General features: G+C 44.1%; 1 protein-coding gene across 2 annotated transcripts in view; it reads left to right on the top strand.

The window, feature by feature from the left end:
• Positions 1 to 25395, top strand: part of LOC148018478 (Peptidase C13 family) — a 75306-nt gene extending 49911 nt beyond the window's left edge. Inside the window, exons 5-9 of one of the 2 annotated variants that reach the window (XM_087661652.1) lie at positions 694 to 771; positions 1421 to 1509; positions 1752 to 1833; positions 24552 to 24746; positions 24853 to 25395. In XM_087661652.1, coding sequence (XP_087517778.1) covers positions 694 to 771; positions 1421 to 1509; positions 1752 to 1833; positions 24552 to 24746; positions 24853 to 24999 — 591 coding nt within the window. In that variant the 3' untranslated portion in view covers positions 25000 to 25395. The remainder of the gene's footprint in view (positions 1 to 693; positions 772 to 1420; positions 1510 to 1751; positions 1834 to 24551; positions 24747 to 24852) is intronic. The other variant, XM_087661651.1, reaches the window with a different exon arrangement.
• The last annotated feature ends 1283 nt before the right edge of the window (positions 25396 to 26678 follow it).

Genomic DNA, 26678 nt, shown 5'->3' with positions numbered 1-26678 from the left:
TTTTAATGCCAAAACATCAAACTCTACAAACATCCAAAATGTCAGAAACTCCAAAGCAAAATTTAACGAGAATCAACAAAAACAAAAATGAAACAGGAAGAAAAAAAAAGGGTGAAAAGAGTCCTTTTGCAACTTTGGAGGAAGAGCATGAACATGACACAAAATAAACAAACTGTTATTCTGATTGTTGGGTACAATGTGAGGATTTATAAAAAGGTTGGCCAGACTTTTTTCCCAGAAAGATGTGGAAGTTGGTGCATCTGCTGAAATGCTTTTTGTTCACACGTTTTGAGGGAGTAAATATAACATTTTGCAGACTTTGTTTCTCTCTGTTTAAAGGTAAGAACTGGAATTTTACATCGGACTCGCTGTGTTCCACATGACTTTATTAAGTTTATGCTTGTTTAATAGGCGGAAATGGTGTTAAAATCTGTAAGGGGGATTTCATTTAGATTGTTCAGTAATTTCAGGTGGCCTCATAACATGTGACAGGAGGCAGAATATATCCATTTGAGCATTTTGAGGAAAAGAGGTTTTATGGCAGCAGACATTTGTGTGATTGTTTTTTCTGACCCACAAACACGGTGTGATTTCAAAGTCATGATAGTCATTCAGCTAGATATTTTGTTTTTGCTGACTTAGATCAGTATTCAAATCTTACTTTTTTAATAGTAAGGTGCTAAGCTTGTGCAGTTATATTCACCTGGAGTTTTAGCGATTGGTAGCAGTCGAAAGGGGGAGAATTCATATTCTCATCATCTGGATTCTGAAGTAAGGGTTAATCTGCTAGTTTTTCTTGTTGATATGTGTTTGTAGCCTAGAACATGACACCATTAGTTCATAATAGAGACTCAACAGTGCAGATTGTGAACTGATTTCATTGTTCATGTGTGCACCTAAGAACAAAATCATTTTATATCAGTAATTTATGAAACCTGGAAGAATCACCCAAGAGCTTGAAATTCTTCTTTAAAGTATCGTTAAAATTGAAGACTTGATCAAATGTGTGACTATTCACCAAAGGAGTGTGGATCTTCTCTGCTAGGAAGTTATGTGCATTTAATATCTTTTCCCGTACAGGTCACAGACCTTTAACCATTGTTATCAGATTCAACATTAGCAAAGTTTACACATCTTCCATCTTATGCATGGTTTTAGAATGTAAACTCCGTGTCCTAAGACCAATGAGCGTTCACCACTTGGTGTCAATCTTGCATTTTCAGAGGCACCTTTATAACTTGAGCTTGTTGTCTGCTTTTAAGCACATGGAGGTCACCTAAAGTAGATAGTTTCCATCCAACAGGGAGAGTGGGGCTAGTGAGGGAGATTCTAACCACAAAAAATCAATCCTACTCGCCGTATTTGTTTATAGGTATAATGTCAACAATTACACTTCTTTATCAAGAATATTTGTTATCAGGTGGGAGTATCGGTTGTTGATCGCTTTACATACTACACACTTGCATTTTTTGAGAACCTTGACATCTATAGCAATGCTTCTCTCATCAGGTATGCCAAAAGAATCACAAATGTAGCCTTGGTTTATGTATCAAGTATGTGCTTTAAAAGGATGAAAAGGGTTGTCTTAAGTCGTACAATTTAACAGTTCTTCTTAATGGAGATAAAGTGCAAAGTATGTTGGATTTGCCAATAAGTTGATTACTGGAATAGTTTCATAATCGTCCAGATCATATTGTCTTGTGTTTTCTCTTTGATTCATAACTTTACAAAGCTTTTCATTTGTAAGACAGGTTGTTTCAATCATACAATCCAGCATTGCTTATGTCACATGCAGATTATCGAGAGGACTTATTCCGTCGCTCTTTGGATGAGGTACACATGCTATTATTTGAAAGAAACTTTGAGTTAGACCAAACAAAAAATTATGTGTCTTCTTTAATTGATTGTCAGTTCCAATTTTTTTTTTTTGTTAAAGTCTCATGCTTAGAACATAAAGATAATAAGAGCTCAATTTCGTTGCTTTTAGTAGTATTGGCAAGCGGATAGTCTGTAAGTTGATATGGGACAGGTGAAAAAGAAAGCTTGTGTAACTCTAGGAACAGGGATATACTACTGCTTGCATGTGGACATACTATGTGCAAAATTGATGGGTACAATTATGAAAATCTATTTGCTCTTGTGAATTTCCCTAACATTCACCAAGCTGTGATGCCGGCAATCAGCTTTTGAAATTTTTTTGCTGACATGGATTTGTAGCCTTTTCAAATTCTATTCCTTGTAAGGGAAATGATCCTTAATTACCCAATAATCTTCACATTCTAAAGTCAAAGTGAGTTTATAGTAAAGCCAATCAATTCGAATTTCTCACAAAATGATCAGCTTGAATTTCAATTCCTATTTACTGTGCAAGTTCAATATGCATGTGTTTTGTGTGCACGTGTGAGACGACAGATTAATGATAATATTGCAAATGCTCCTATTGTTATTGTGTATGATCAAGCAAGTGGATTTGGCAAAAGCATTTGACATTTGCATTGGGATTTCATTTTGCATATTATGTTAAAACTGGGATTTTGCCATAATTAGTCAATGTTATTTACTTGTTGTATTCAGATGCAACTGATCAATGCATAATTGGGAAGGATTTGTTGATGTCATGGACCAGAGTTGTCACATCTGATGGTGTCCGATTAGTACTGTCCCAATGCTACTACGGTACTAATTAGACTAAAAAATATTAGACATACATCCAATGCTGCATCTGATGAAGAAAAATAAATTCAAGGCCTATACTTAACGTTGAGACTTAAGACAACACACTTAAAATGTGGAGAGTGTTTACTTCAAACATTTAGTGCTGGAGGGAATTGGAGGTTGAAAGTCAAGGGAGCTTGAGATTTTGAGAACATAGTGAGAGAGTTTCATTCTCAAGGGCTTGTGTAAACATGGGAAAGAACGTGATAGTGACAATACTTTGAACCATCCAACTTGAACAACTAGCACCATGAATTAAAAAAAAAAATCAATCTTTGCATACTGGACAGGTAGACCTTTGGGAGTACTAATGTATCACAAGAAAATTGAGGAAGGTTGCTCTCCATGCAAGTGATGAGGAAAATCTATACAAACTTGTGGAGCTTAAGTAAATGATGGTGCTTGGAGTGGACACATTGATCTTCATTCAAGATTAGATCCTTGGCTCTATTTGATTTTGGTGGTCATGCTAGATTGATAATAAGCCAAACAAAGTTCGAGCAGGTCCAATTAATGGGGATGTAGCCAAAGAAAGGGGTAGAGCAAGTTCAATTAATGGGGAACAAGTTGAACAGAAGTAGAGCATACCAATTAATGGAGAATAGTTGAGATAGGGGTAGAGCAGGTCATTGAAGCTAAGGATTGATGAAGATTTGATGTGGATGGGGATAGAGCAAGTCATTGAAGCAAAAGGATTGATAAGAATTTGATGTGTAAAGGATTGTGAGCTTGCCATGTAGGCACATTGGGTGATGATGAACGCGAGAGAGAGAGAGAGAGAGAGAGAGAGAGAGAGAGAGAGAGAGAGAGAGAGAGAGAGAGAGAGAGAGAGAGGAGAGGGGAGAGGGGAGAGGGGAGAGGGGAGAGGGGAGAGGGGAGAGGGGAGAGGGAGAGGGAGAGGGAGAGGGAGAGGGAGAGGGAGAGGGAGAGGGAGAGGGAGAGGGAGAGAGAGAGAGAGAGAGAGAGAGAGAGAGAGAGAGAGAGAGGTCGACGAGAGAGAGAATGATCGCGGGGAGGTCGCGTCGCCTGTCGCGCCGCCATAGCCTGCCGGGTTCACGTCGTCGCCTGTAGTCGCCGCCTCGCCTTCGTCCGCGTCGTCGTCCGTTGCCCACCGCCCGCAGGCCTGTCCCTGACGATCCGTCGCCCGCCCCTGACGATCCGTCGGCCGCAGCTCCCTGGCGCCCAGTCGCGTGTCTCTCACGTCCCGTCGGACGTGACTAAGTCCCCCGCCCCGCTGCTGGCTGGCCCTTCGTCAGCGGTCCCCGCCCTGCTGTCGCCCGCCTGAGTGGCGGGCTCTGCACCAGCGCCTTGCTCGTCTGCCCTCTGCGTTTAGGGCTTCTGCTGGCGAGCCCTCTGCCCTGCGCCCTCGATCATCCCGCCATCCTCAGTTCTGCCGCCCTATTCACAGTAGCCTACCCTTGACGCCAGGCGCCCAGCGCCTGTGAAAACCCTAAAACTGACCTTCGTCAGTTAGGCAGCGTCCGGGATCGCGTGCCATCTGCTCTGTACTCAGCAAGAGACAGCGAGAGAGAGAGTGCCAGTCAGGCCTTCTGTGAGATCAGTTCGTCATTCACGATGGCTGGTTTGGATCTGGATTTCCTAGATCAAACGGTGGCAGCACTTGGCCCGGACTCGGATACTGAGGAACCCGAGGATATGGTTCCGTGTACTGAAGAATTGCCCCCGGGTCCTGATATCCAGCCTGCGGGCAAACGTACCAAGCACACCCCGGAAGAGATAGGCGTTTCTCCGGATCGTTCCTATGCGCAGGTCGCTTCGGATCCGGTGGACTCTCAGGAGGTGGACTGGGAGCATCTGTTGGAATTTGCCAACACTCTGCTTGGTGAATATGTTCAACATAACCAGGAAGCCTTCTCTGCCTCTGCTCCAGACGATGTTCTGGAAGCTACCGTCGAGCCAAAAACTGTCCTACGCTCCTTTTCGGTATTTTATGATCGCGCGGTGATACTCTTCTTCACTGGTCGCATCCCGCTGCTTTCCCGTATTCGCCAATGGCTGCAGAGTCTGCTACAAGGGGAATGTGTTGAAGAGATTTTTGTTGGATCCCGGGGTTTCTTTGAGGTCCTTTTGAAAATAGAGATGCACCGTGCTGCGCTTCTGTCTAAACTGCCTTTGTTTTTTGATCGTCGGCTGGTACATGTGGTTCCATGGCGCCCGATGGCAGACTTCCAGCGCCTCCTGCAACGTGAATGCCCTGTGTGGGTAGAAGTGGAAAATTGTCCGGCTGTTTATTGGCCGCTATTAAAGGACGCTATGGCCGCTGTGGGCACGGTTCTAGTCCCTCCCAGTCTCAGGGCGGTGAATCGCAACCGCTTGTGCATGTTATGGGATACCGCACGGAAACGGCCTGCATGGTTACGACTCAATTGCTCTGGAATGCATCCGTTACACTTTCGTTTGAAATGGGGCAATTTTGCTGGCCATTGTTTTTCCTGTGGACAGTTGGGGCACTTTATGGCTGAATGCCCCGAGCAACAACATGTTTCGGATGCAGCTCATGTTGCTCCGCCCATGGAAGATATGGTGTGCGATGCCCAGTCGCTGGATCCTACCCACCCGCCCCAAGTTCTGGCCAAAGGTAAACAACAGGTTTCGGGACAGGATTCCCGTGCTACTGATTGGGTTGAAGTCCGTGCCAAAAAAGGCAACAGGATTGGTGCAGGCATGGACAGTACTGGGCCTACTACTTCACACGATTCCATGCGAACATATATGCGCAGGAAGGAAATGATGTCGTCCGAGCGTTCTGCTCCTGCTATGGTTTCTTCAGTTCCCCGTCATCAGCCCGCCAGAAAAATGTATTCGGATCGTCTCAAGGGTCCACCTGCACAGCTGGCTTTTGATACGAGAGGCAACGTCGTTACTCTGTGGGACTGTCGTTACCCACGTTTCAACCCCAAGCAAGCGGATATGCCGTCAACTTCCAAATCTGGCCCTCAGAACTCTTTTGCGGTGTTGGCAGATTTCTTGGACGAGGGAGTCCTCGACATTCTCGCCGACAAAGTCAAATCGAGGCAAGCTGTGCCTCGTACCTAAGTGTGTTTTGTATACACATGAAAATAGCCACGTGGAACGTGCGAGGAATTTGTTCTCGTCACAAGCAACATGCCATGTGGACTGCATTGTATGAGAATCAGTGGGATGTCCTGTGTGCTGTTGAGCACAAGAGTCACAGTGATGCCGGTAAAGTGGTGGATTGCCATGGCTTTCGTTTGTTCTATGCAGGAACACAGGCCAGGCATTATTCGGGGGTGCTCATGATTGTCCATGCCAAATATCAGCCTGTTCTTATTAAAAATAATGTTCATGGCCGCTTTTTGGTGATTGAAATTTTATTCGAAGGGGAAATCCTATGGTTACTTGGCCTCTATGCTCCGAATGATTCGCTATCTCGCCGGGAGCTTTGGCAGACTTTGCAGACCTCCTTGTCACTTGGCAGACGCGGCTTCTTCATGGGGGATTTCAATATGTGTGTGGATTCTTCCCAGTCTACATCGGAGCACTCGGTCATGGATGCACCGGAAAGTCGTATGTGGCACGACTTGGCTCTTGCTGTTCTTAAGCAAGATCTTTGGTCCTGGCTACACCCGTCTTCTCCAGGCTTTACTTTCCATTCGGCCCAGTATGCCACAACATGGTCGCGGTTGGACCGCATATATATCATGCATAATGATGATTTTCTGCCTGAGATGCTCGAAATAAAAGTGTTGCCGCAATATGTCTTGTCGGATCATTTCCCTCTGCAGTTCGAGTTGCTTGCACAACCCATTGCCCCCTTCAAGCAATTTCTGGAGAGACTCCCTTTGCGTTTCAACTCCTCTTATTTAAAGCATACAATTTTTCAGGGCTATATGCAGCAATTGCTTGACAGATTCTCCTTGGACTTTTCCTCTCAGGGCACTGCGTCATTTGACCGATTGCTCTCTAATGTGCAGCGGGTTGCTCGGCAATATGGGATCTATCATGCCTCTCTTTGTCGGCGCCGTAGACAGGCAGCAGAGGACCTGCTGCTTTTGGTTCGCTCCTTGCTGATGGATACTCCGGATGATGCATTTTTGCTTACACTGGCCCTGCGGGTGGCCGATCTTCTGAAAGAATTCCAATTAAAATCATATCAGCAGGCCAAATTGCAACATCTAACAGAGACTTTGCAAGATGGTGCATGTCAGACCCATAAGTTCTTTCGAGCTCTCCATGCCTCTCCTGCGCGAGAGAATTTGACCAGACTCGAGGATGCACAAGGCCACCTTATCTTGGATCCACAGACTATTGTGCATATGTGCAGCAACTATTTTCGTGACCTTCTCGGTTCCGCTTCTCTTCCTTCAGCCCAAATCACTCAGGCCCGTTCGGTCTTCTATGACCTGGTCCGCAATCAGCTACCGCAGGACATGCAAGCTACTCTGGAGTCAGATATTGGGGAAGCAGAGGTTATGGACGTCTTGTTACACTTGCCCAAAGATAAAAGTCCCGGTTGGGATGGTCTCACCAATGAGTTCTTTGAAGCTTTTGCTACCCAACTGGCAAAACCTTTGCGGGCCCTGTTTCAGCAGGTGTGGGAAACAGGGATCATGCCTCCCTCATGGAAACAAGGACTTATTAAACTGCTTCCAAAAGTTCCCTCGCCATCTAAGTTGACACACTGGCGCCCCATTTCTTTGATGGGTTCCATGTACAAAATCTTTTCCAAAGTAATGGCGAATCGGCTCCATAAGCATCTCCCTGCCCTTGTACACCCTCTTCAGTACGGTTTCATCAAGGGCCGAAATATCTTACACAATGTTTTGAATGCCCAATTGGCCATTGATTATGCCCGGCACTCTAATCAGGAGGTGGTGTTGATTCAACTGGACCTGGAAAAGGCTTTTGACTATCTGGACTGGTCGTTTGTTGCTGACCTTATGTCCGCTATGGGCTTTGGTGCTCGGATGTCTCGTTTGATCTACACCATTAGTGCTGCGGCGTCTTCGCGAGTCATGCTGAATGGAGGTGTTACTGAGCAATTTGTCCTTGCCCGTTCTGTCAGACAGGGGTGTCCTTTGAGCCCTTTATTCTTTGCCCTTGCGACACATCCAGTTCTTTCCATGTTATCACATATGGCCGCCTCTTCCCAGTTGGCCGGATTGTCGCTTCCTACAGGACACCATTTCATTAGCCAATCCCTGGCGGATGATACTTTTATGATTTTGCGTGCGGACAAGGATAACCTTCGAAAAGCATTGGATGTTTGGGGTCTCTTTGGCCAGGCGTCAGGCCTTCGTATCAATCCGCTCAAATCAGCCATTCTAAGCTGCACGGAGTCGGATTTGCAGTCCTTGGACTGGCAGGGTCTGGTTGTTCCTCGAGGTTCCATTGTCAGGCATCTTGGATACCCATTGGGTGTTGATATTCTCCCAAAGCAGCTTCTGCAGTGGATTTCTCAGAAGATAGTGGCCAAGTTTATGTACTGGAAGTCTCAGGCCTGGCCTTTTCATGTTCGCCTCAAAGTAGCACAGATAATTATGTTGCCAATGATCACATATTTCTTGCCATTGTTGCCCTGGACTCCTACGACTCTGAATGCTCTTACTCAGTCTATTCGCTTCATGCTCTGGAAGAAGGACTCATTGCATGCAGGCATTTCCTGGATCTCGTGGTCACATGCGTGCACCCCCAAAAGCATGGGTGGCGGAGCTATTTTAGATGCCCAAACTCACATGCAGGCACTCCGTTGGTCCCTTTTCCGCGCCATGTGCTCGGATGATCATCATCCATGGGTCGCTATTGCCCGTTCTTTCCTCGAGGGTCATGGGCTTCGGCATGGCAATACCCGACTCCGATGTTCTTGGTGGCACGTTCTTAACGCGGACTCACGGTTTTCCAGTTCTTCTTCATCGTGACGGTGCTCCAGAGCAGACAACCCTTTCCTACTCTTGCTTTGGATCATCCCTGGCAAGATTGGGACCTACAAGGCCGGCTGCCTTTGAGCAAAGCTTCTGCTAATCAAGTATATCATCTCCTGATTAAAGATAATCAATGGCTAGTTACTAAAGCGAATGCTTTATGGGGATTGCGTAAATCCCGCTCGTGGTGGAGGGTCACTGTGATGGAGGGCTGGGTCAACAAGACACCCTTTAAATACAAAGTCTTTCTTTGGCGAGTGATAATTGGGGGTCTTCCGCTTGCTTCGGCTCTTTCCAAGCGCCGAATCTCCAATGGCACCTGTTTCTTTTGCACCACTGCTATGGAATCCGCCCGCCACCGATTTATTTCCTGCCCCGTCGCTAAGAAAGTCTGGTTACTTTTGTTGGCTGTTTGGCGAGGGGTGGTTGGCATCACACTGCGCCCCTTTGATTGGGTTTTGGGCCGGCCCAAATACCCTACTCCCGCACAGCCACATATGAAGCTCATGTATCACTTTCTTCGCTACTGGGGCTGTTGGCATAACTGGACGATTCGGAATGCTTTTCTGTTTGACTCCGCCCATAATGTTCAGCGGCACATTGTGAGGCTTAAGGGCCTCTTGTACTGGCAGTTAGATCTTCTCCATCGTTCTGATTTGCTCTCTACAGAGGATTTTCGTCCTTGGCATATGGCAATTTCCGCCGCATCCTTGCCATGAAATTGTAACTTGTAGTACTTAGCACCTTTTCACATGATGACTTGTATTGTCGTCATGTATCTTGTAATCCAGTAATCTTGTATTTTTTTCGTAATTAATACAATTACCCTTTACGAAAAAAAGAGAGAGAGAGAGAGAGAGAGAGAGAGAGAGAGAGAGAGAGAGAGAGAGAGAGAGAGAGAGAGAGAGAGAGAGAGAGAGAGAGAGAGAGAGAGAGAGAGAGAGAGAGAGAGAGAGAGAGAGAGAGAGAGAGAGAGAGAGAGAGAGAGAGAGAGAGAGAGAGAGAGAGAGAGAGAGAGAGAGAGAGAGAGAGAGAGAGAGAGAGAGAGAGAGAGAGAGAGAGAGAGAGAGAGAGAGAGAGAGAGAGAGAGAGAGAGAGAGAGAGAGAGAGAGATTGAGATTGAGATTGAGATTGGCAGGGTATCGTTGTGCCTCGTGGTTCCATTGTCAGACATCTTGGCTACCCCTTGGGTGTTGATGTTCCACCAAAGCAGCTTCTTCAGTGGACTTCTCAGAAACTGGCAGCTAAGTTCCTGTATTGGAAGTCTCAGGCTTGGCCATTCCATGTTCGCCTCAAAGTAGCCCAGACAATTATGTTGCCGATGCTCACATATTTCTTACCCTTGCTGCCCTGGACTACTACTACTCTGAATGCTCTGACTCAGTTTATTCGTTTCATGTTATGGAAGAAAGATTCCTTGCATGCAGGCATTTCTTGGATTTCTTGGTCGCATGCGTGCACCCCCAAACGCATGGGTGGAGGAGCTATTTTGGATGCCCAAACCCACATGTTGGCCCTCCGTTGGTCTCTTTTCCGTGCTATGTGCTCAGATCATCATCCGTGGGTCGTTATAGCCCATTACTTCCTTCAGGAGCAGGGGCTTCGGCATGGCAATACCCAAATCCAGAGTTCGTGGTGGCATGTCCTTAATGCCGATTCCCGATTCGCTTGTTCCTCTTCATCCCTGCTTACCCATTTGGTATGCTCCTGGAAATTGGTCCTCCGGAAGGCTCAGTGGCATCCAGCGGAGGATCGCTTGGTTGCTAATTCGTTTCAACTGGAAGTGGTGGCAGTCTCGCGGATACTTTCGTGGGAAGGTAAACAAGAGCTTCGACCACAATTCAACCGTATGGCACGTTTGGGCTTAACTTCAGTCGCGGATGCTACCCTTGCCAGTCGCAATGTGCTAATATCATTTCGTACAGCCAGGAGAATCTTTAGGATTCCTCGTGGATACAGGCATTTATGGGAACAGCTTCTGATGGTGCTTCAGAGTAGACAACCCTTTCCCGCCCTTGCTTCGGATCGTCCTTGGCAGGATTGGGACTTTGAAGGCCGGCTGAGTTTAGATAAAGCTTCCGCTAACCAGGTCTATCATCTCCTGATTAAAGATCATCACTGGCTGGTCACTAAAGCTAATGCGCTATGGGGATTGCGTAAATCCCGGTCATGGTGGAGGGCAACTGTGATGGAAGGGTGGCTGAACAAGACACCCTTCAAATATAAGGTTTTTCTTTGGAGGGTGATGATTGGGGGTCTTCCGCTTGCTTCTGCTCTTTCCAAGCGACGAATATCCAATGGCAATTGTTTCTTTTGCACCACCAGTGTCGAATCTGCCCGTCACCGCTTTATTTCTTGCCCTATCGCTAAGAAAATATGGTCGTTCTTGTCAGCCGTTTGGAGAGCAATGGTTGGTTTCTCGTTAAGGCCCTTTGATTGGGTCTTTGTGCAGCCCAAATACCCAACACCGGCACAGCCACATATGAAACTAGTGTTTCACTTTCTTCGCTATTGGGGCTGTTGGCACAATTGGACCATTCGGAATGCTTTTCTTTTTGATTCCGCCTGTAATGTTCAGCGGCATATTGTTCGGCTTAAGGGGCTCTTGTATTGGCAGATCGATCTTCTTCAGCATTCTGACTTACTTTCCCCGGAGGACTTGCATCCCTGGCATATGGCAATTTCCTCTATATCTTTGCCATGACCTTGTAACTCTTAGAACTAGAACTGTTTCACATAATGGCTTAGTGCCATCATGTATCTTGTAATCAAGTAAACTTGTGCTTTTTTCGTAATTAATACAATTACCCTTTACGAAAAAGAGAGAGAGAGAGAGAGAGAGAGAGAGAGAGAGAGAGAGAGAGAGAGAGAGAGAGAGAGAGAGAGAGAGAGAGAGAGAGAGAGAGAGAGAGAGAGGCCTGCACCGTTTCTACCTCCCGTGAGCTCCTGGCTCTGCATCTGACCTGCACAAGTGGTGATACAACATGGCTGGTTTGGATATGGCTTTTATCGACCAAACAGTGGCAGCCCTTGGTTCAGATTCTGATACAGAGGAACCAGAGGATATGTTCCTTGCACAGAGGAGATGCCCCTTGGTCCTGACTTCCGGCCTGCGAGCAAACACACCAAGCATACTTCGGAAGAGACAATGGATCATCAGGAACGTTCTTATGCTCAGGTTGCCTTTGATTCTGTGGATTCTTAGGATGTTGACTGGGAGCATTTGCTAGAGCTTGCCAACACTTTGCTTGGCGATTATGTTCAACATAATCATGAAGCGTTTTGTGACTCTGGAACTGAAGATGTTCTGGAAGCCACTGTGGACCCGAAAAATGTCTTGCGCTCATTTTCAGTGTTTTATGAACGTGCTATTATACTCTTCTTCATTGGTAGGATCCCAGTGCTTTCCCATATTCGCCATTGGCTGCACAGTCTACTACAAGGGGAGTGTGTTGAAGAGATTTTTGTTGGGCCCCGAGGCTTTTATGAGGTGCTGTTGAAATCTGAGAAGCATCGTGCTGATCTCTTGTCTAAATTGCTATTGTTCTTTGATCGCCGTTTGGTCCATGTTGTGCCATGGCGCCCAATGGCAGATTTTCAGCGCCTGCTTCAATGTGAATGCTTGGTGTGGGTTGAAATGGAAAATTGTTCGGCTGTCTATTGGCCAGTGTTAAAGGATGCCATGGCCGTTGCGGGCATTGTTCTGGTCCCCCCGAGCCTAAGGGCCATGAATCATAACGGTTTGTGTATGTTATGGGACACTGTGAGGAAAAGGCCTGCTTGGTTACGTCTTAATTGCTCTGGCATGCATCCTTTGCACTTTCGTTTAAAATGGGGTAACTTTGCAGGGCATTGCTTTTCGTGTGGAAAATTGGGGCATTTTATGGCCGAATGCCCAAAGAAGCAACCGACTTCAGATGCTGAGCATGTTGTGCTGCCCATGGAAGATATGGTGCTTGATGCTCCGTCGCAGGATGCAACCCAGCTACCTAAAGTTTTGGATAAAGGTAAACAACATGTTTCGGGTTTGGATTCCCGTGGCAATGACTGGGTAGATGTACGTGCCAAAAAAGGTAAAAGGTTTGATGCTGGCATGGTGGATACTGTGCCTAATGCTTCACAAGATTCCATGCACACTTATATGCGCAGGAAAGAAATGTTGTCTTTAGAGCACACTGCTCATGCTATGGTTTCTTCTGCTCCCCGTAATTAGCCTACTAGGAAAGTATATACGGACGGTCCAAAGGGCTCACCTGCTAAGTTGGCTTTTGATACTAGAGGTAATGTGATTACCCCATGGGATCGTCGTTATCCCCATCCCATCCCCAAGGCAGTGGATATACCGTCTACCTCTAAATTTGGCCGTCAGAACTCTTTTGCCGTGTTAGTTGATTTTTTGGATGAGGGAATCCTTGACAATCTAGTAGAAAAGGTTAAATCGATGCAAGCTTTGCCTCGTTCCTGATTTTCTTTTTTGAATGCACATGAAGATAGCCACGTGGAATGTGTGAGGTATTTGTTCTCGCCATAAGCAACATGCCATGTGGACTGTATTGCATGAGAATCAATGGGATGTCTTGTGTGCTGTTGAGCACGAGTCACGGTGAAGCAGGAAAAGTTGTGGATTGCCATGGGTTTCGCTTGTTTTATGCAGGGACACATGCCACACATTATTCTGGTGTGCTTATGATTGTACATGAGAAATATCAGTTTCTTCTTATTAAAAATGATATACATGGCCGTTTTGTGGTGATTGAAGTTTTATTTGAAGGAGAGATCTTATGGTTACTTGGCCTCTATGCTCTGAATGACCCTTTATCCCGCCGGGATCTTTGGAATACTTTGCAGACCTCATTGTCACTTGGCAGACGAGGTTTTTTCATGGGGGATTTTAATATGTGTGTTGATTCTTCACAATCCACATCGGAGCATTCGGTGATGGACGCTCCGGAAAGTCGTGTGTGGAATGCGTTTACTCTTGCCGTACTTAAGCAAGATCTCTGGTCTTGGCTACACCCTTCTTCTACAGGGTTTACTTTCCATTCTATGCAGTATACAACTACATGGTCGCGGTTGGACCGCATGTACATCATGCAGGATGATGATTTTCTTCCTGAGATGTTGGAAATGAAAGTGTTGCAGTAATATGCCTTGTCGGATCATTTCCCTCTATAACTTGAGATGCTTGCACAACCCATTGCACCTTTTAAGCAATTTCTGGATAGACTCCCTTTGCATTTCAACTTGTCTTATTTGAAGCATTCAATCTTTCAGGGCTATATGTAGCAATTGATTGATAGATTTTTATTGGACTTCTCCTTTGAGGGCGATGCTTCTTTTGAAGGATTGCTCTCTAATGTGCAGCGGGTTGTTCGGCAGTATGGGATCCATCATGCCTCTCTTTGTCGGCGGCGTCGACAAGCAGCAGAGGACTTACTGGCTTTGGTTCGTTCTCTGCTGGTGGACACTCTAGATGATGTATTTCTGCTGTCACTGGCGATGCGTTTGGCTGATCTTATTAAAGAGTTTCAGTTGAAATCTTATCAGCAGGCCAAATTGCAAAAATTGACTGAGAATTTGCAAGATAGTGCTTGTCAGACTCATAAGTTCTTTCGAGCTCTACATGCATCTCCTGCTCGAGAAAATATGACTAGACTCCAAGATCCAGAAGGTCAAATGGTCATTGATCCTCAGACTGTTGTAAATATGTGCAGGAATTATTTTCTAGACCTTCTTGGTTCTTCTCCTTCACCCTCTGACCAAGTTACTCATGCACGCTCAGTTTTCTATGATTTGGTTCGCAATCAGGTTCCACATGACATGCAAACTACTTTGGAGACAGATATTTATGAGGCGGAGGTTATGGATGTTTTGTTACACCTGCCCAAGGATAAAAGTCCCGGTTGGGATGGTCTCACCAATGAATTCTTTGAGGTTTTTGCTACCCAACTGGTGAAACCATTGACGACTATGTTTCAGCAGGTTTGGGAAATGGGGTTCATGCCTTCCTTATGGAAAGAAGGTCTTATCAAACTGCTTCCAAAAGTTCCTTCGCCGTCAATGTTGAAATATTGGAGACCAATTTCTTTGATGGGTTCGATGTATAAAATCTTTTCCAAAGTGACGACGAATCGGCTCCACAAGCATCTTCCGGCCATTGTGATTCCTCTTCAATATGGTTTCATTAAGGGCCGAAACTTTCTGCATAATATCTTAAATGTGCAAATGGCTATTGACTATGCAAGGCACTCTAATCAAGAAGTGGTATTGATTCAATTGGACCTGGAAAAGGCTTTTGATTATTTAGACTGGTCTTTCATTGCAGAACTTATGTCTACTATGGGCTTTGGTACTCGGATGTCCCGCTTGATCTACACCATTAGTGTTGCGGGTTCTTCACGAGTTATGCCAAATGGTTGTGTTATCGAGCCATTTGTCCTTGCACGCTCTGTGAGACAAGGTTGCCCTTTGAGTCCTCTCTTCTTTGCCCTTATGACTCATCCGGTTCTTTCGATGTTATCTTATATGGCAGCTTCTACTCAGTTGGCTGGATTGTCTCTTACTTTTGGACATCACTTCATTAGGCAATCTTTGGCTGATGACAACTTTATGATTTTACATGCGGACAAGGATAATCCTCGCAAAGCATTAGATGTTTGGACGCTCTTTGGTCATGCTTTTGGTCTTCATATCAATGCTTTGAAATCAGCCATTCTCAGTTGCATGGAGTCAGATTTACAGTCATTGGGCTGGCAAGGACTGGTTGTTCCCTGTGGTTCCATTGTCAGGCATCTTGGGTACCCTTTGGGTGTTGATGTTCGGCCAAAGCAACTACTAGAGTGGATTTCACAGAAATTGGTAGCTAAGTTTCTGTATTGGAAGTCGTAGGCTTGGCCCTTCCATGTTCGCCTCAAAGTGGCTCAGACAATTATGTTGCCAATGCTCACATATTTCTTGCCATTGCTGCCTTGGACTACTACTACATTGAATGCTCTTACTCAGTACATTCGTTTCATGTTATGGAAGAAGGACTCCTTGGATGCAGGCATTTCATGGATTTCTTGGTCGCATGCATGTACCCCCAAACACATGGGTGGTGGGGCTATTTTGGATGCCGAAACTCATATGTTGGCCCTTGGTTGGTCTCTTTTTTGTGCCATGTGCTTGGATCATCACCTGTGGGTCGTTATAGCCCGTTATTTTCTTGTTGATCATCACCTGTGGGTCGTTATAGCCCGTTATTTTCTTGAGGATCACGGGCTTGTGCATGGTAATACCCAAATTCGGAGCTCTTGGTGGCATGTTCCTAATGCAGACTCTCGGTTTTCTAGTCCTTCCTCATCCCTGCTTGTTCATTTGGTATGCTCCTGGAAATTGGTTCTCCAGAAGGCTCGGTGGCATCCAGCGGAGGACCGCTTAGATACTAACTCTTTTCAACTGGAATTGTTGGCAGTCTCGCGATTACTTTCTTGGGAAGGCAAACACGAGCTCAGACCAAAATTTAACCTCATGGCACGTTTGGGCTTGACTTCAGTTGTTTGCAGATGCCACCCTTGCTAGTCGCAATGTGTTAATATCGTTTCGTACAGCCAGGAGGCTTTTCAAAATCCCTCGTGGATACCGTGATTTATGGGAACAGCTTTTGCTAGTGCTCCAGAGCAGACAACCCTTTCCTGCCCTTGCTTTGGATCGTCCTTGGCAGGATTGGGACCTTGCAGGTCTGTTGAATTTGGAAAAGGCCTCAGCTAACCAGGTGTATCATCTTCTGATTAAAGATCATCAATGGCTGGTTACTAAAGCTAATACTGTATGGGGATTGCGTAAATCTCAGTCATGGTGGAAGGCAACTGTGATGGAGGGCTGGTTGAACAAGACACCTTTAAAATGCAAGGTCTTTCTTTGGAGGGTGATGATTGGTGGTCTTCCTCTTGCTTCAGCCCTTTCCAAGCGTCGAATTTCTAACAGCAATTGTTTTTTTTGCACCACCAGTGTGGAATCGGCCCGTCATTGATTTATTTCTTGCCCTCTCGCTAATAAAATCTGGTCACTCTTGTCAGCGGTTTGGCGAGCAGTGGTTGGTTTCTCGCTAAGCCCTTTTGATTGGGTTTTTGTACGGCCCAAATACCCCACACCGGCACAGTCTCATATGAAGATCTTGTTTCACTTTCTTGGATACTGGGGCTGCTGGCACAATTGGACCACTCGGAATGCCTTTCTTTTTGATTTGGCCTCTAATGTTCCGGGACATATTGCGAGGCTTAAAGGTCTCTTGCATTGGCAGATAGATCTCATTTGGCACTCTGACTTACTCCCTTGGGAGGACTTACTTCCCTGGCATATGGCAATTTCCTCTGCGTCTTTGCCATGACTTTTGTAACTCTTTTGTTGTTTAGTACTTTATAAATATAACATCCATCATGAAAAAAAAAGAGAGAGCTTGAGAGAGCTTACGGGCTTTGCAGCCTTTTTCTCCTTTGAATAAGGATGCACATTGGGAAAATTAAATGCTTAATTGTTAAACCAGATATACTGTTTGCTTATATGAGAGAAGGACCAGGCTGGCTTAATAGAGCTCTCTTTAAATACAAAGTTTTTCTTGGGAAAATGTTGGTTGGTGCTTTACCCCTTGCATCAGCACTCTTGACACATGGTATTTCCAATGGATGCTGCTTCTTTTATACAACATGTGAAGAAACTTGCTGTCATCGGTTTTTGTCTTGTCCAGTGGTGAGGAATGTCTGGTCTCTACTCTCTACTATCTAGTCTTGAATGGTAGGCCGGCCATCTCCAAAGGCCTGGGTTTTTGGATGGCCTAACTTCTCGAATGCTATGTAGCCTGATATGAAAGTTCTTTTCCATTTCTTGCGATTCTAGGACTGTTGTCACATATGGACTATTCAGAATGCATTCATTTTTGAGTTTGCTTTTGGAGTGCAAAGTTACCTCGGCTAGTTGAGAGACCATTGGCAGCTGGACATCATTGAGCTGGCAAATGCTCTTCCTTGACAGGATCCACTTTCTTTGTACATTGTCATTTCTTTGGTTCCCTTGTCTGTCATATAGACCTTTTATATTTGTAGTCATGCTCCTGAGTTCTAAGTTTTGCTATTTTGGTAATTAATACAATTACCCATCACAGAGAGAGAGAGAGAGAGAGAGAGAGAGAGAGAGAGAGAGAGAGAGAGAGAGAGATGGCCTATGAGATAGAATTGTGTATATTGGTAGTAATCATTGGATATCAAAGTGTGACATGCCAAGTGATGATTGGTGATATGCAATGCAAAGCAAAGTGTAAAGTGAATGTAGAATACAATGTTTTTACAGGGATACAAAAAAGGGGTGGGGAAATGGAGCACACTAGTACCACATGACTAGCTATGCAATTGAATGATGGGTGGTTGTGTGTCTCAAGGATACAATGCTACCACCATGTGGTGCCATCCTGTTTTGAACTCCATCTAGTCAGGATTGGCGGGGTATAAGATATCATACATCCTTGGTGAGATGGTGTATGGATAGCATTTGGATTAGTCTTTCAACTATGTTTGGTGGATATCCAGCATCTCTCTCTGGTGGAGTCTTTGTGTGTGGTATCCATGTACCCTTGGTCAGCATGCAACTTTGATCTGCTCATTTTGAACTTTGAAAGGCTTCCATTCTCTACCTATTTGGCCATGACATGCACGCTAAATACATCAGGTAGTATTTCTATTTGAGTTCATGCTATCTTTCAAAAAGAAAAAGATCTGAATTTTAGAGCGTTTTTGAGAAACAGAGAGAATAAAACACTTACACTTAGGAGCAACTTGCGTAGGTTTGGTAAATCTCTCTATTCTAGAGCAGAGTACCAAGCCTTGGGAGCTTGCTTCAGGCCATAGAGAGCCTTACACAAGTGATGTACATGATTCTCCTTGCTTGACACATTGAAACTTACACAAGTGATGTACATGATTCTCCTTGCTTGACACATTGAAACCTAGAGGCTGATCCTCACAGATCTCTTCCTGTAGGACAATGTTGAGGAGGTGGACTTCACATCCACCTAATGCACGGACCAATGGTTATGGATGTGAGGGCTACAATAGTCCGAATGGTAGGCATTCGGGCAGTCAAATCAAAGATCTCCAAATAATCCAATCTTGGCTTTTGTGTGAAGCCTTGCCTTATGCTTGTTTAAGGTGCCATTTGCCAACTACTTGATCTTGTAGACACACTTCACATCCAAGATCTTTCACCTCTAGGGGTGCAGAACCAACTCCCATGTGTCACTTCACTTGGAATCAAGATCCTCTTGCATAGTATGATGCTAAGTATCCCATGCAAGAGCCTCCTAAAGGGTGATAGGCTCACGATCTCCCAAAATCTTGATCATCAAGGCATTGACACAAAGTGAATGCCTAAGTTATTGCTGAAATCTTGTTGACTCGGAGGATCCTTTGGTGCCTTTGGAAAAGAAGTGACTCAAGCCTCTCACATCAACTGCTGGAATCGCGGAGGCATGATAAAAGGCTACTGATCTTGTGAGGGACGCTGTGAAGCCTCCAATACCTGTGGTGCACTTGTGTTCGATAACAATTCCTCATCGGTGGAAGAGATTTGCACCTTAGAAGGTTGAATGGCCATTGAATATAGTAGTTGAGATGGTGCAGAGCGTGTAGGGGGTGCAAAGAGGCAACCTAGGAGGGGTGATTATGGGGAGAAAGGGGGTTCTAGTGGTGGGGGGGGGGGGGGGGGGGGGGGGAGCGTAGTGTGCTAGAAGGGGAGTAACTTAGGATCCACTTGCTGGTGTATCATTGAGGGGAGGGTCCAAAGAGGGGGAAATGGTCTCATTAAACATAATTCCCTAGCTCATCATCACCTTGCTGGAATCAGAATGTAGAGTCTGTATCCTTTGGTGATTGGCTGCAACCAAAAAAAACTTGTCTCTTCAACATAAGCATCATATTTAATGATGTGAAATTGGGCAATAGACCTCTTTTTCCTATTGACATGTACATAGGCATTGCATCCAAAGAGGCAACTAATGGCTTTTGTCCAAAGAAAGGCTCATATGGAGTCATATCCTGCAAGGCCACTGTTAAGGACATGTTCTGTAAATGAGCAATTGTCAAAATCGCTTCAGTCTACGTGGTATGGGACAACCCTTGGTACTAAAGCATAGAACAAGCCATTTCGTTCTATTGCTCCATTTGGGACAACCCTTGGTTCTATTGCTGGCTACGAAAGCTATCAAATTTTTTAGAGGCAAACTCTCCTCCAAGATTGGCTCAAGCTCCTTATACCTCGAAGGAGACTGATTTTCCACAAATGTTTTCTGCTCACAGAATAGGATAAGCCTCTGATTTTAATTTTAGAAAGTATGCCAAACATATCTAGAAAAATCAACATCCAGTAGCTTAAGGTACTTTGCCTTGCCCAAGGAAGTTGTGCACATGGGGCCAGAAAAATCGGTATGTGCAAGTTCCAAGGGAGTAGATGCTTCTGAATGGACACCCTAGCCAGAAAAATTGGTATGGGCAAGCTCCAAGGGAGTAGATGCTTCCGAATGGGCAGCCTAGCCAATTTTGGTGACCCCTCAAATAGCTATGACACGATGGAATTTTGGAAGGGAAGTTTGGTAAACCCTTTAACTACTTTCTTCTAGTTTAGGTTCCCGTAATGGGCATGCCACAGAAGTCTGATTCTCGGAGGAGAAAGGGCAACAAGGGTTCTGAGCCTGCAGAGCCAACCCTCGTGTATTGGCCCATTAACAAACAATTGCAGAAATATCTTCCATTGTAATGCTCTTTGGGTGAAAACCACGCAGGTACCCATTTGAGTAAGGTCATGAACTGAGTGAAGATTGAAGCCCAAATTTGGAATTTCAGGAATTCAACTGAAGAATATTGTCTATCTGAAAGAAGTGGTATCATGTTTACACCTTGAATAGGCACAAAAGAATTGTCATTAATGGTGATTGAACTCCTTTGTCTTGGAGATCTTGCATCCAATGCCAACTGCAAAGGCATGGCTGACTGTCCTCGTTGAATGTGTCTCCTTATGCTGGGCATCCTGCTCCCCAAAACCCTAGAGGTGAAAAGATTGGTGTAGAAAAGGTTTGTATTTGGGGGAGGAGATGTGATAACAAGGTCATAGGTGTATGCTCCAATTAAACCTTCTTTCCAAGGGTTTCAAGCTCATCCTTGATCATCTCTATATTGTTGGTATGGTCCTTCATGATGACAAAGTCGCATCTCAAGGGTCATTGATCTACCAGCGTCCAAACTTGGTAAAGAGAAGCAAGCTAGGTCCAGGCATTTGCAGTAGCGTGGATCCGGCAAACATAAACAGGTATGGAGTCATGATAGCTGCTAAAGAGAAATGACTAGACCCCAAGAGATGCTGGATCAGCTGTGGATCCAATGTGGGGGTTCATTATTGTCCGGGGGTGGATAAAGTAACAAGACCACATAAGGTCGAAAGTATCGAGGATGCATGTAAAGAAACAACAGGTTTTGCAGGGAGGAACACAAATTGTGTACAGCAAAGTGTAACAAAGAACTCAGAAGCACAAAAGAAGAATGAAGATGAGTGAACACTGAATCATGTTGAATGGATCGTGCTGATACATTTGTGTGAGAGTGCAGAGGGACTGAAACGTAGTCCTTTGGGAAGGGGGATGTCGGAAAAGGCACCAGCGATGAAGGACAGCAGTAGAGGTATTGGAACACAATCCTCAGCAGCTGTTGGTGAAGAAGAAGATAATGACCAGCAGTCCAAGTGTGCTCCAGATGTAGAGACCAACAGGGCAGGCTGCTGTAGGCCAAAATGCAGCTGAAGCTGATGGATCAGGGCCAGAATCAGCGAACAGGTTCAGATGATGTAGATGACTGCAGAGGAGCTACACATGAAGTTGGGTGGCTGCTGGGATTGCTGCAGGATTGTACAGCCTGAAAATCAGGTTGAATGCTGTTTACTTTACACAGACAGCCTGCCCATTCAAAAATGCAGAAGAAAAGGAGAATCCAGCTTGTTGCAAATAGGGAGAATGCTGTGGCCAGCCAAAAAAGACTCTCCAGCAGTCAAAATGTTGATGGAGTGTGCCAGAATAGGAAAGCAGGGTGGCTCCTAGCTTAGTAAAACACAGCAGTAGCTGATGTCATCAGCAGCTGCAAGACCTCTTGAACTAGTTAGGGCAGGCTGGACAGCCACTGGGAATAAGTGGCAACACTTGGAAACACTCCACCATCTGAGATGTCCTTTGTCTTGCAGTGTGGGGAGACATAGTATCCCAAAATGGTGTGTCGCAGACCCCTAACACCATTTCTGAAATGTTTACAAAACTCCAAAACTCTGAAATGTATTTCTGGAGTTTAAAAAAAGTTAAAATTTGATTTGTGAAAAAAGTTTTTTGTTTAGGGGGAGAGGCCTTGAACTCTACCCATCTTTCTTTCAGTTTCTGGCAGATAGGCAATGTGTTTTAGTTGTCACCTCTTAATTCTAGCCTTAACAAGACACTTTTATTGCATGTGTTTGCATGCCTATTTCTTTTATTAAAGCCATTTATAGTGAGAGGATGGGAGTAGTCACACAAAGATTTGCATAACTAAGGTGGTATTAACTCTCAACTCTTGCTAACAATCTGTAGCTGCTAAATGGTGACAGAAAGGCTTGAAACCCACCCTCAACTTGTCATAGTTCTTTTGATATGAAAGCTGGAGACAAGATGAAGACAAGTTCATGTGACATGAAGGTTGGGAGTTTTATGTAAAATCTGAGTAAAGTATCTATATATGGATTTAATACTAAAATCCGAAACTGCCCCAACCCCCTCCACCCCAGCCACTTTTCCAAAATAGGCTGAAACTCCGAAACTCTGTTTTTTATCTATATATTGAAGTATCTTATATGGATTCAATACTTTACATATTAGAGTATCTCTGCATTGATATATTAAAGTATCTACATATGGATTTAATGCTAAAATGCGAAACTCCCCCTTGTTTCCAAAATAGGCTGAAACTTTGAAACTCCATTTTTTGCTATTTCTGCTCCTGCTGTTACCAAAACTTCCCCACACACTCTGGACAGCATTGGAGAGTGCTGAGTTTGAGCTCATGAAGAGTGAGTGAGATGATCATCGTTGACAATGCCAAATCCTATTTATAGGGGAAAATTGGGCATTTGTCCTACCATGCGTAATAAATGCCAAATAATACAAATAAAGCCCTTTTGGGGCCGCAAATAGAGACCAAAATTAGGAATTAATGCAGTACAATTATTTTTTCATGCACTTAAATGACTTTGGTTGCTCAACGTTGCACTCTACCTTGCATGACCATAAGGCGTAGTTGGAGCCATCGAACTTTTTCGCCTTAGGGAGGAAAGGAAGAACATGCACCTTACATAGAGGGTGCCATAATAGCAAGTTGAGGGGCCTTTGCGTCATCAAGGGCAGAAACATGAAGGAATGATGGTGGAAAGGAGGCTAATTACCATCCTCACCATAAGTCATGCCACGATCTTTGTGGTCTTCATGACGATCCACTCGATTTGCATGGTCATGACGGTCTTTGCATTGATCTTCTTGATCTCAATGGTCTATAGTCGTCATGGTCTTTGCCATATTGATGTTCTGATCGATCTTGCCAATCATACCAGTCAACTATGGATGTCCTTAAAAAACTTGCAAAAACATAAGAAAACACTACATTTTGGTGTCAAGGGGCTCTGATAGGTGAGGGCGGCTATAAGAGAGCTGTGTTTGGGAGATATAAAAGCTACTTCGGGGCTGGAAAAGGTGACACTCGTACTTGGACAACTCTGTTTGATGGTTGACTAGTAGTAGGGTGCTTCGCTAGGCTGGAAACTGTGCAACCTAGAGTGATTTATAGCACTTTGGGAAGGTCTCCTCTTTGCAGCTCTAGTCCCTCTCCCTTGGCATCATATGAGGGTGCATAATGGAAGCAGATCATAAACATGGAGAGAGAAGGGAAGTTACAGACGAAGTGAACACCGGGGGCGGGGGCGGGGCGGGGAGATGGAGGGAGGGAGAATTGGAATGCACAACATGAGAGAGAAGATGGAGGCGACTTAAATTTGGCAGCGATCGCAGCCCTAAAATCAGCAGCAGTATAACAAGGCAGGTATGTAGATCAAGCTTTTGTGGCAAGTTGGAAAAGTGAAGCTAAAGTTGTTTGCTAGTAAGTAGAAATCTGCAAATACTCTTTAGACAAAGAAGGCTGATAAGGAAGAGAAGAAAAATGATGGTAAAAGCTATTGCAAGTATTGTAAGGCAAGAGATAATGAATGTCATGGAGACTATTCTAAACTGGTTGTGAAAGAGGCTAGTATGGCTGCTGCTAGCCCAAACAGGTTCACCCCTGAGGGAGCTAGCAAGTTCCTGGTTCACAACCACTTTCCAAGAGCTGGTGTCCCATACCACCAGCTTACGCTGGCTGACAGATGCTGCTGACCGGTCAATTTGTCAATTCAGGGGAGCTTCAGTTTAGTGTAAAAAAGAGTGAGATCCATAACGTAAAACTCTTAATTCCACCTGTAGTAAGTTCTAGACCAGAGTGATTAAAACGATTGGGGGCTTCATATACAAATAGTTCAGTCTAACAAAGGCTAACTTGCCAACTTCTAAACAGTCTTGTTACTGTAACTCTTCCATAATGTCCGTAGACAGGGGAATACTGTTGATGAATGAGTGACAAGGCCAAGAACAGGTTGGTTAGCATGTACTTGCTATTTAATATTGCTGGATGAAGAGAACAAAAGCATTTCATAAATTTTCTGCATACATATGACTTTCTGTCTCATAATTAAATCTCTGCAGTTTTGTCAGTCCAGTAATCGTGGTCTCTATGAAAGAGTATTCTTGTTAAAGTATTGCATTGTGCCCAAGTCTAACACCCTGAAAATTGAATGGAGTGAACTCTCTTGATGCAGGTGCCTGTGACAAACTTCTTTGGATCTGTTATGGAGACTGTCCATACATTGTCTCCCTACGTTGGTTTCCATGGTGACAAGAGCCGTCAGAGCTTGGATTCAACACAGCCTGAAGTAGATGAGACCCCTACTTGCAGCCAGAGTAACACAGATTTGAAAATGCATCATCCTGATTCAAGTACACACAGCAACAAGGTTAGTAAAGCTTAGGCATTCCTGAGAAACTGGGAAAATGTTTTGTAATTCTGTATCTGATTTGTGTCTCTGTATCTACCTGTGTCCTTGTGTCTGCATTTAATAGGCTCAAGGATTTGAAGAAAAGTTCTGGGAGTGGTGTTATCAAGGTGAAGGGATTGCTGTTTTGGACAGTGCTATGCAACTTGGCTTAGCTGGCCTACTTGTTATGGTGATTGTTGCTTCATGGTTGTACCCAAGTAAGTGTTCATGAAGCACATTATTGTACCCAAGTATACATGAATCACATGTCGACCATGCGCAAGTGAGAACAATGTAAGATGCAAGCACCAAAGAAATGACATTGCTTAAATCCATGTACGAGTACATGAATTTTGATCATATAGCAAAGGTGCCTCTCAACTTGCATCTTAACAAAATGACATTGCTTAAACCCATGTACGAGTACATGCATTTTGATGGTAAAGCAAGATTGCCTCTCAAATCCAATGCTAAGATATAACATTTGATGCATTTATCTTAAACTTGTCCCACGATCTTAAATCTATCTCACTGCTTGGTAACGCAATCTCATGGGATGTGCTTTTTGATCTTATGTATTTGGTGAATGATCCATTGTGTTCATTGAGGAGTTGTAACTTGGGAGTTGGGTGGTATGATCCCACCGGATATCTCCATTGTATCACTTGTGTACTTGATTGAGAGAAGCATATAGCTAAAACGTTGAAAAAAGTTTGTTGGCCAATGATTGCTTAGGTGTAGCCTCAAGATAGGGCAAATCCTCGCTTAGAATATATTCATTGTTGCACATATTGCTTAGGTGTATCCCCAAGATTAGGGCAAATAGTATTTGGAGTCGTATTCGTTGTTGTCCATTGTATATGAAGGGTATGAGTAGAGTGATGTCTATGTGCAATTGATCTTTCTTTGTGTAAAGTTTGCCATTTATTGAAGATAATGATTTAAAAAAAGTTCTCTCTCCACATATTAGAAGAGGGGTCCCACATAATTTATATCTTTGATAAATGACAGTTGTATTTTTAGAAATTTTATTATATACACCTATTTTTTCAACATGTTACTACCAAAGAGTACAAAAAGGGGTTAAAGGCTAATTTGCTTTCACCCCTAATCATATCAAACATTGTCCCTCTTATTATTGGCCCACTCAAGATTCCTCCTTTGGAGTATGTTTGGGGTACACTTGTGAGATGGTATTCTCATGTTGCTTTTTGCACTCAACAAATGACGTTAACTTGCTTTCACCCCTAATCATATCAAACATTGTCCCTCTTCTCATTGGCCCACTCAAGATTTCTCATTTGGATTGTGTTTGGGGTACACTTGTGAGATGGAAATCTCATGTTGCTTTTTGTACTTAACAAATGAGGTTAAAAAAACATAGACTATAATGAGGTTTAAAAAACATAGACTATGTGCCAAGAGGCACACATGCATTTATCTAGGCAAACAGGTTATGTAAACATGTAAATACTTTAACATGAGCAAATAGATTACAAATATGCCAAACATTGATTATTAGCATATGACAACAAACAAATCACAACAATAGATTACATTCTTAGTTCAAACTTGATCATATAAGGCTTTTATGCAAATAGAGTAGAGCATACAAATAAAACCAATGATTGTATTATTAACATATGCTAATGCTATAACTCGAGTAAACAAATTACACAAAAAGGTTGCATCCTTCAAATTTGATCATAGTGCTTTTGTGCATATAAACTGATGAGTGTACAAGTTAGAACAATAGTTTGCATTGTCAATTTATATTTGCTCATAATGCTTTCATGCATACATCAATGTATTAGGCATTGTTGCAGAGCAAATGAGTCACATCAACATATTCCATTGAGAGTTGAACAACCAATATAAAGGCAATAAACCCAACTATTGATTAGCTTGTGA

Source organism: Lygodium microphyllum, chromosome 21 (assembly GCF_053477565.2).
Source record: "Lygodium microphyllum isolate KBCC chromosome 21, Lygodium_microphyllum_v1.1.10, whole genome shotgun sequence".
Lineage (NCBI taxonomy): Eukaryota > Viridiplantae > Streptophyta > Polypodiopsida > Schizaeales > Lygodiaceae > Lygodium > Lygodium microphyllum.
This window is presented reverse-complemented; position numbering and strand designations above follow the sequence as displayed.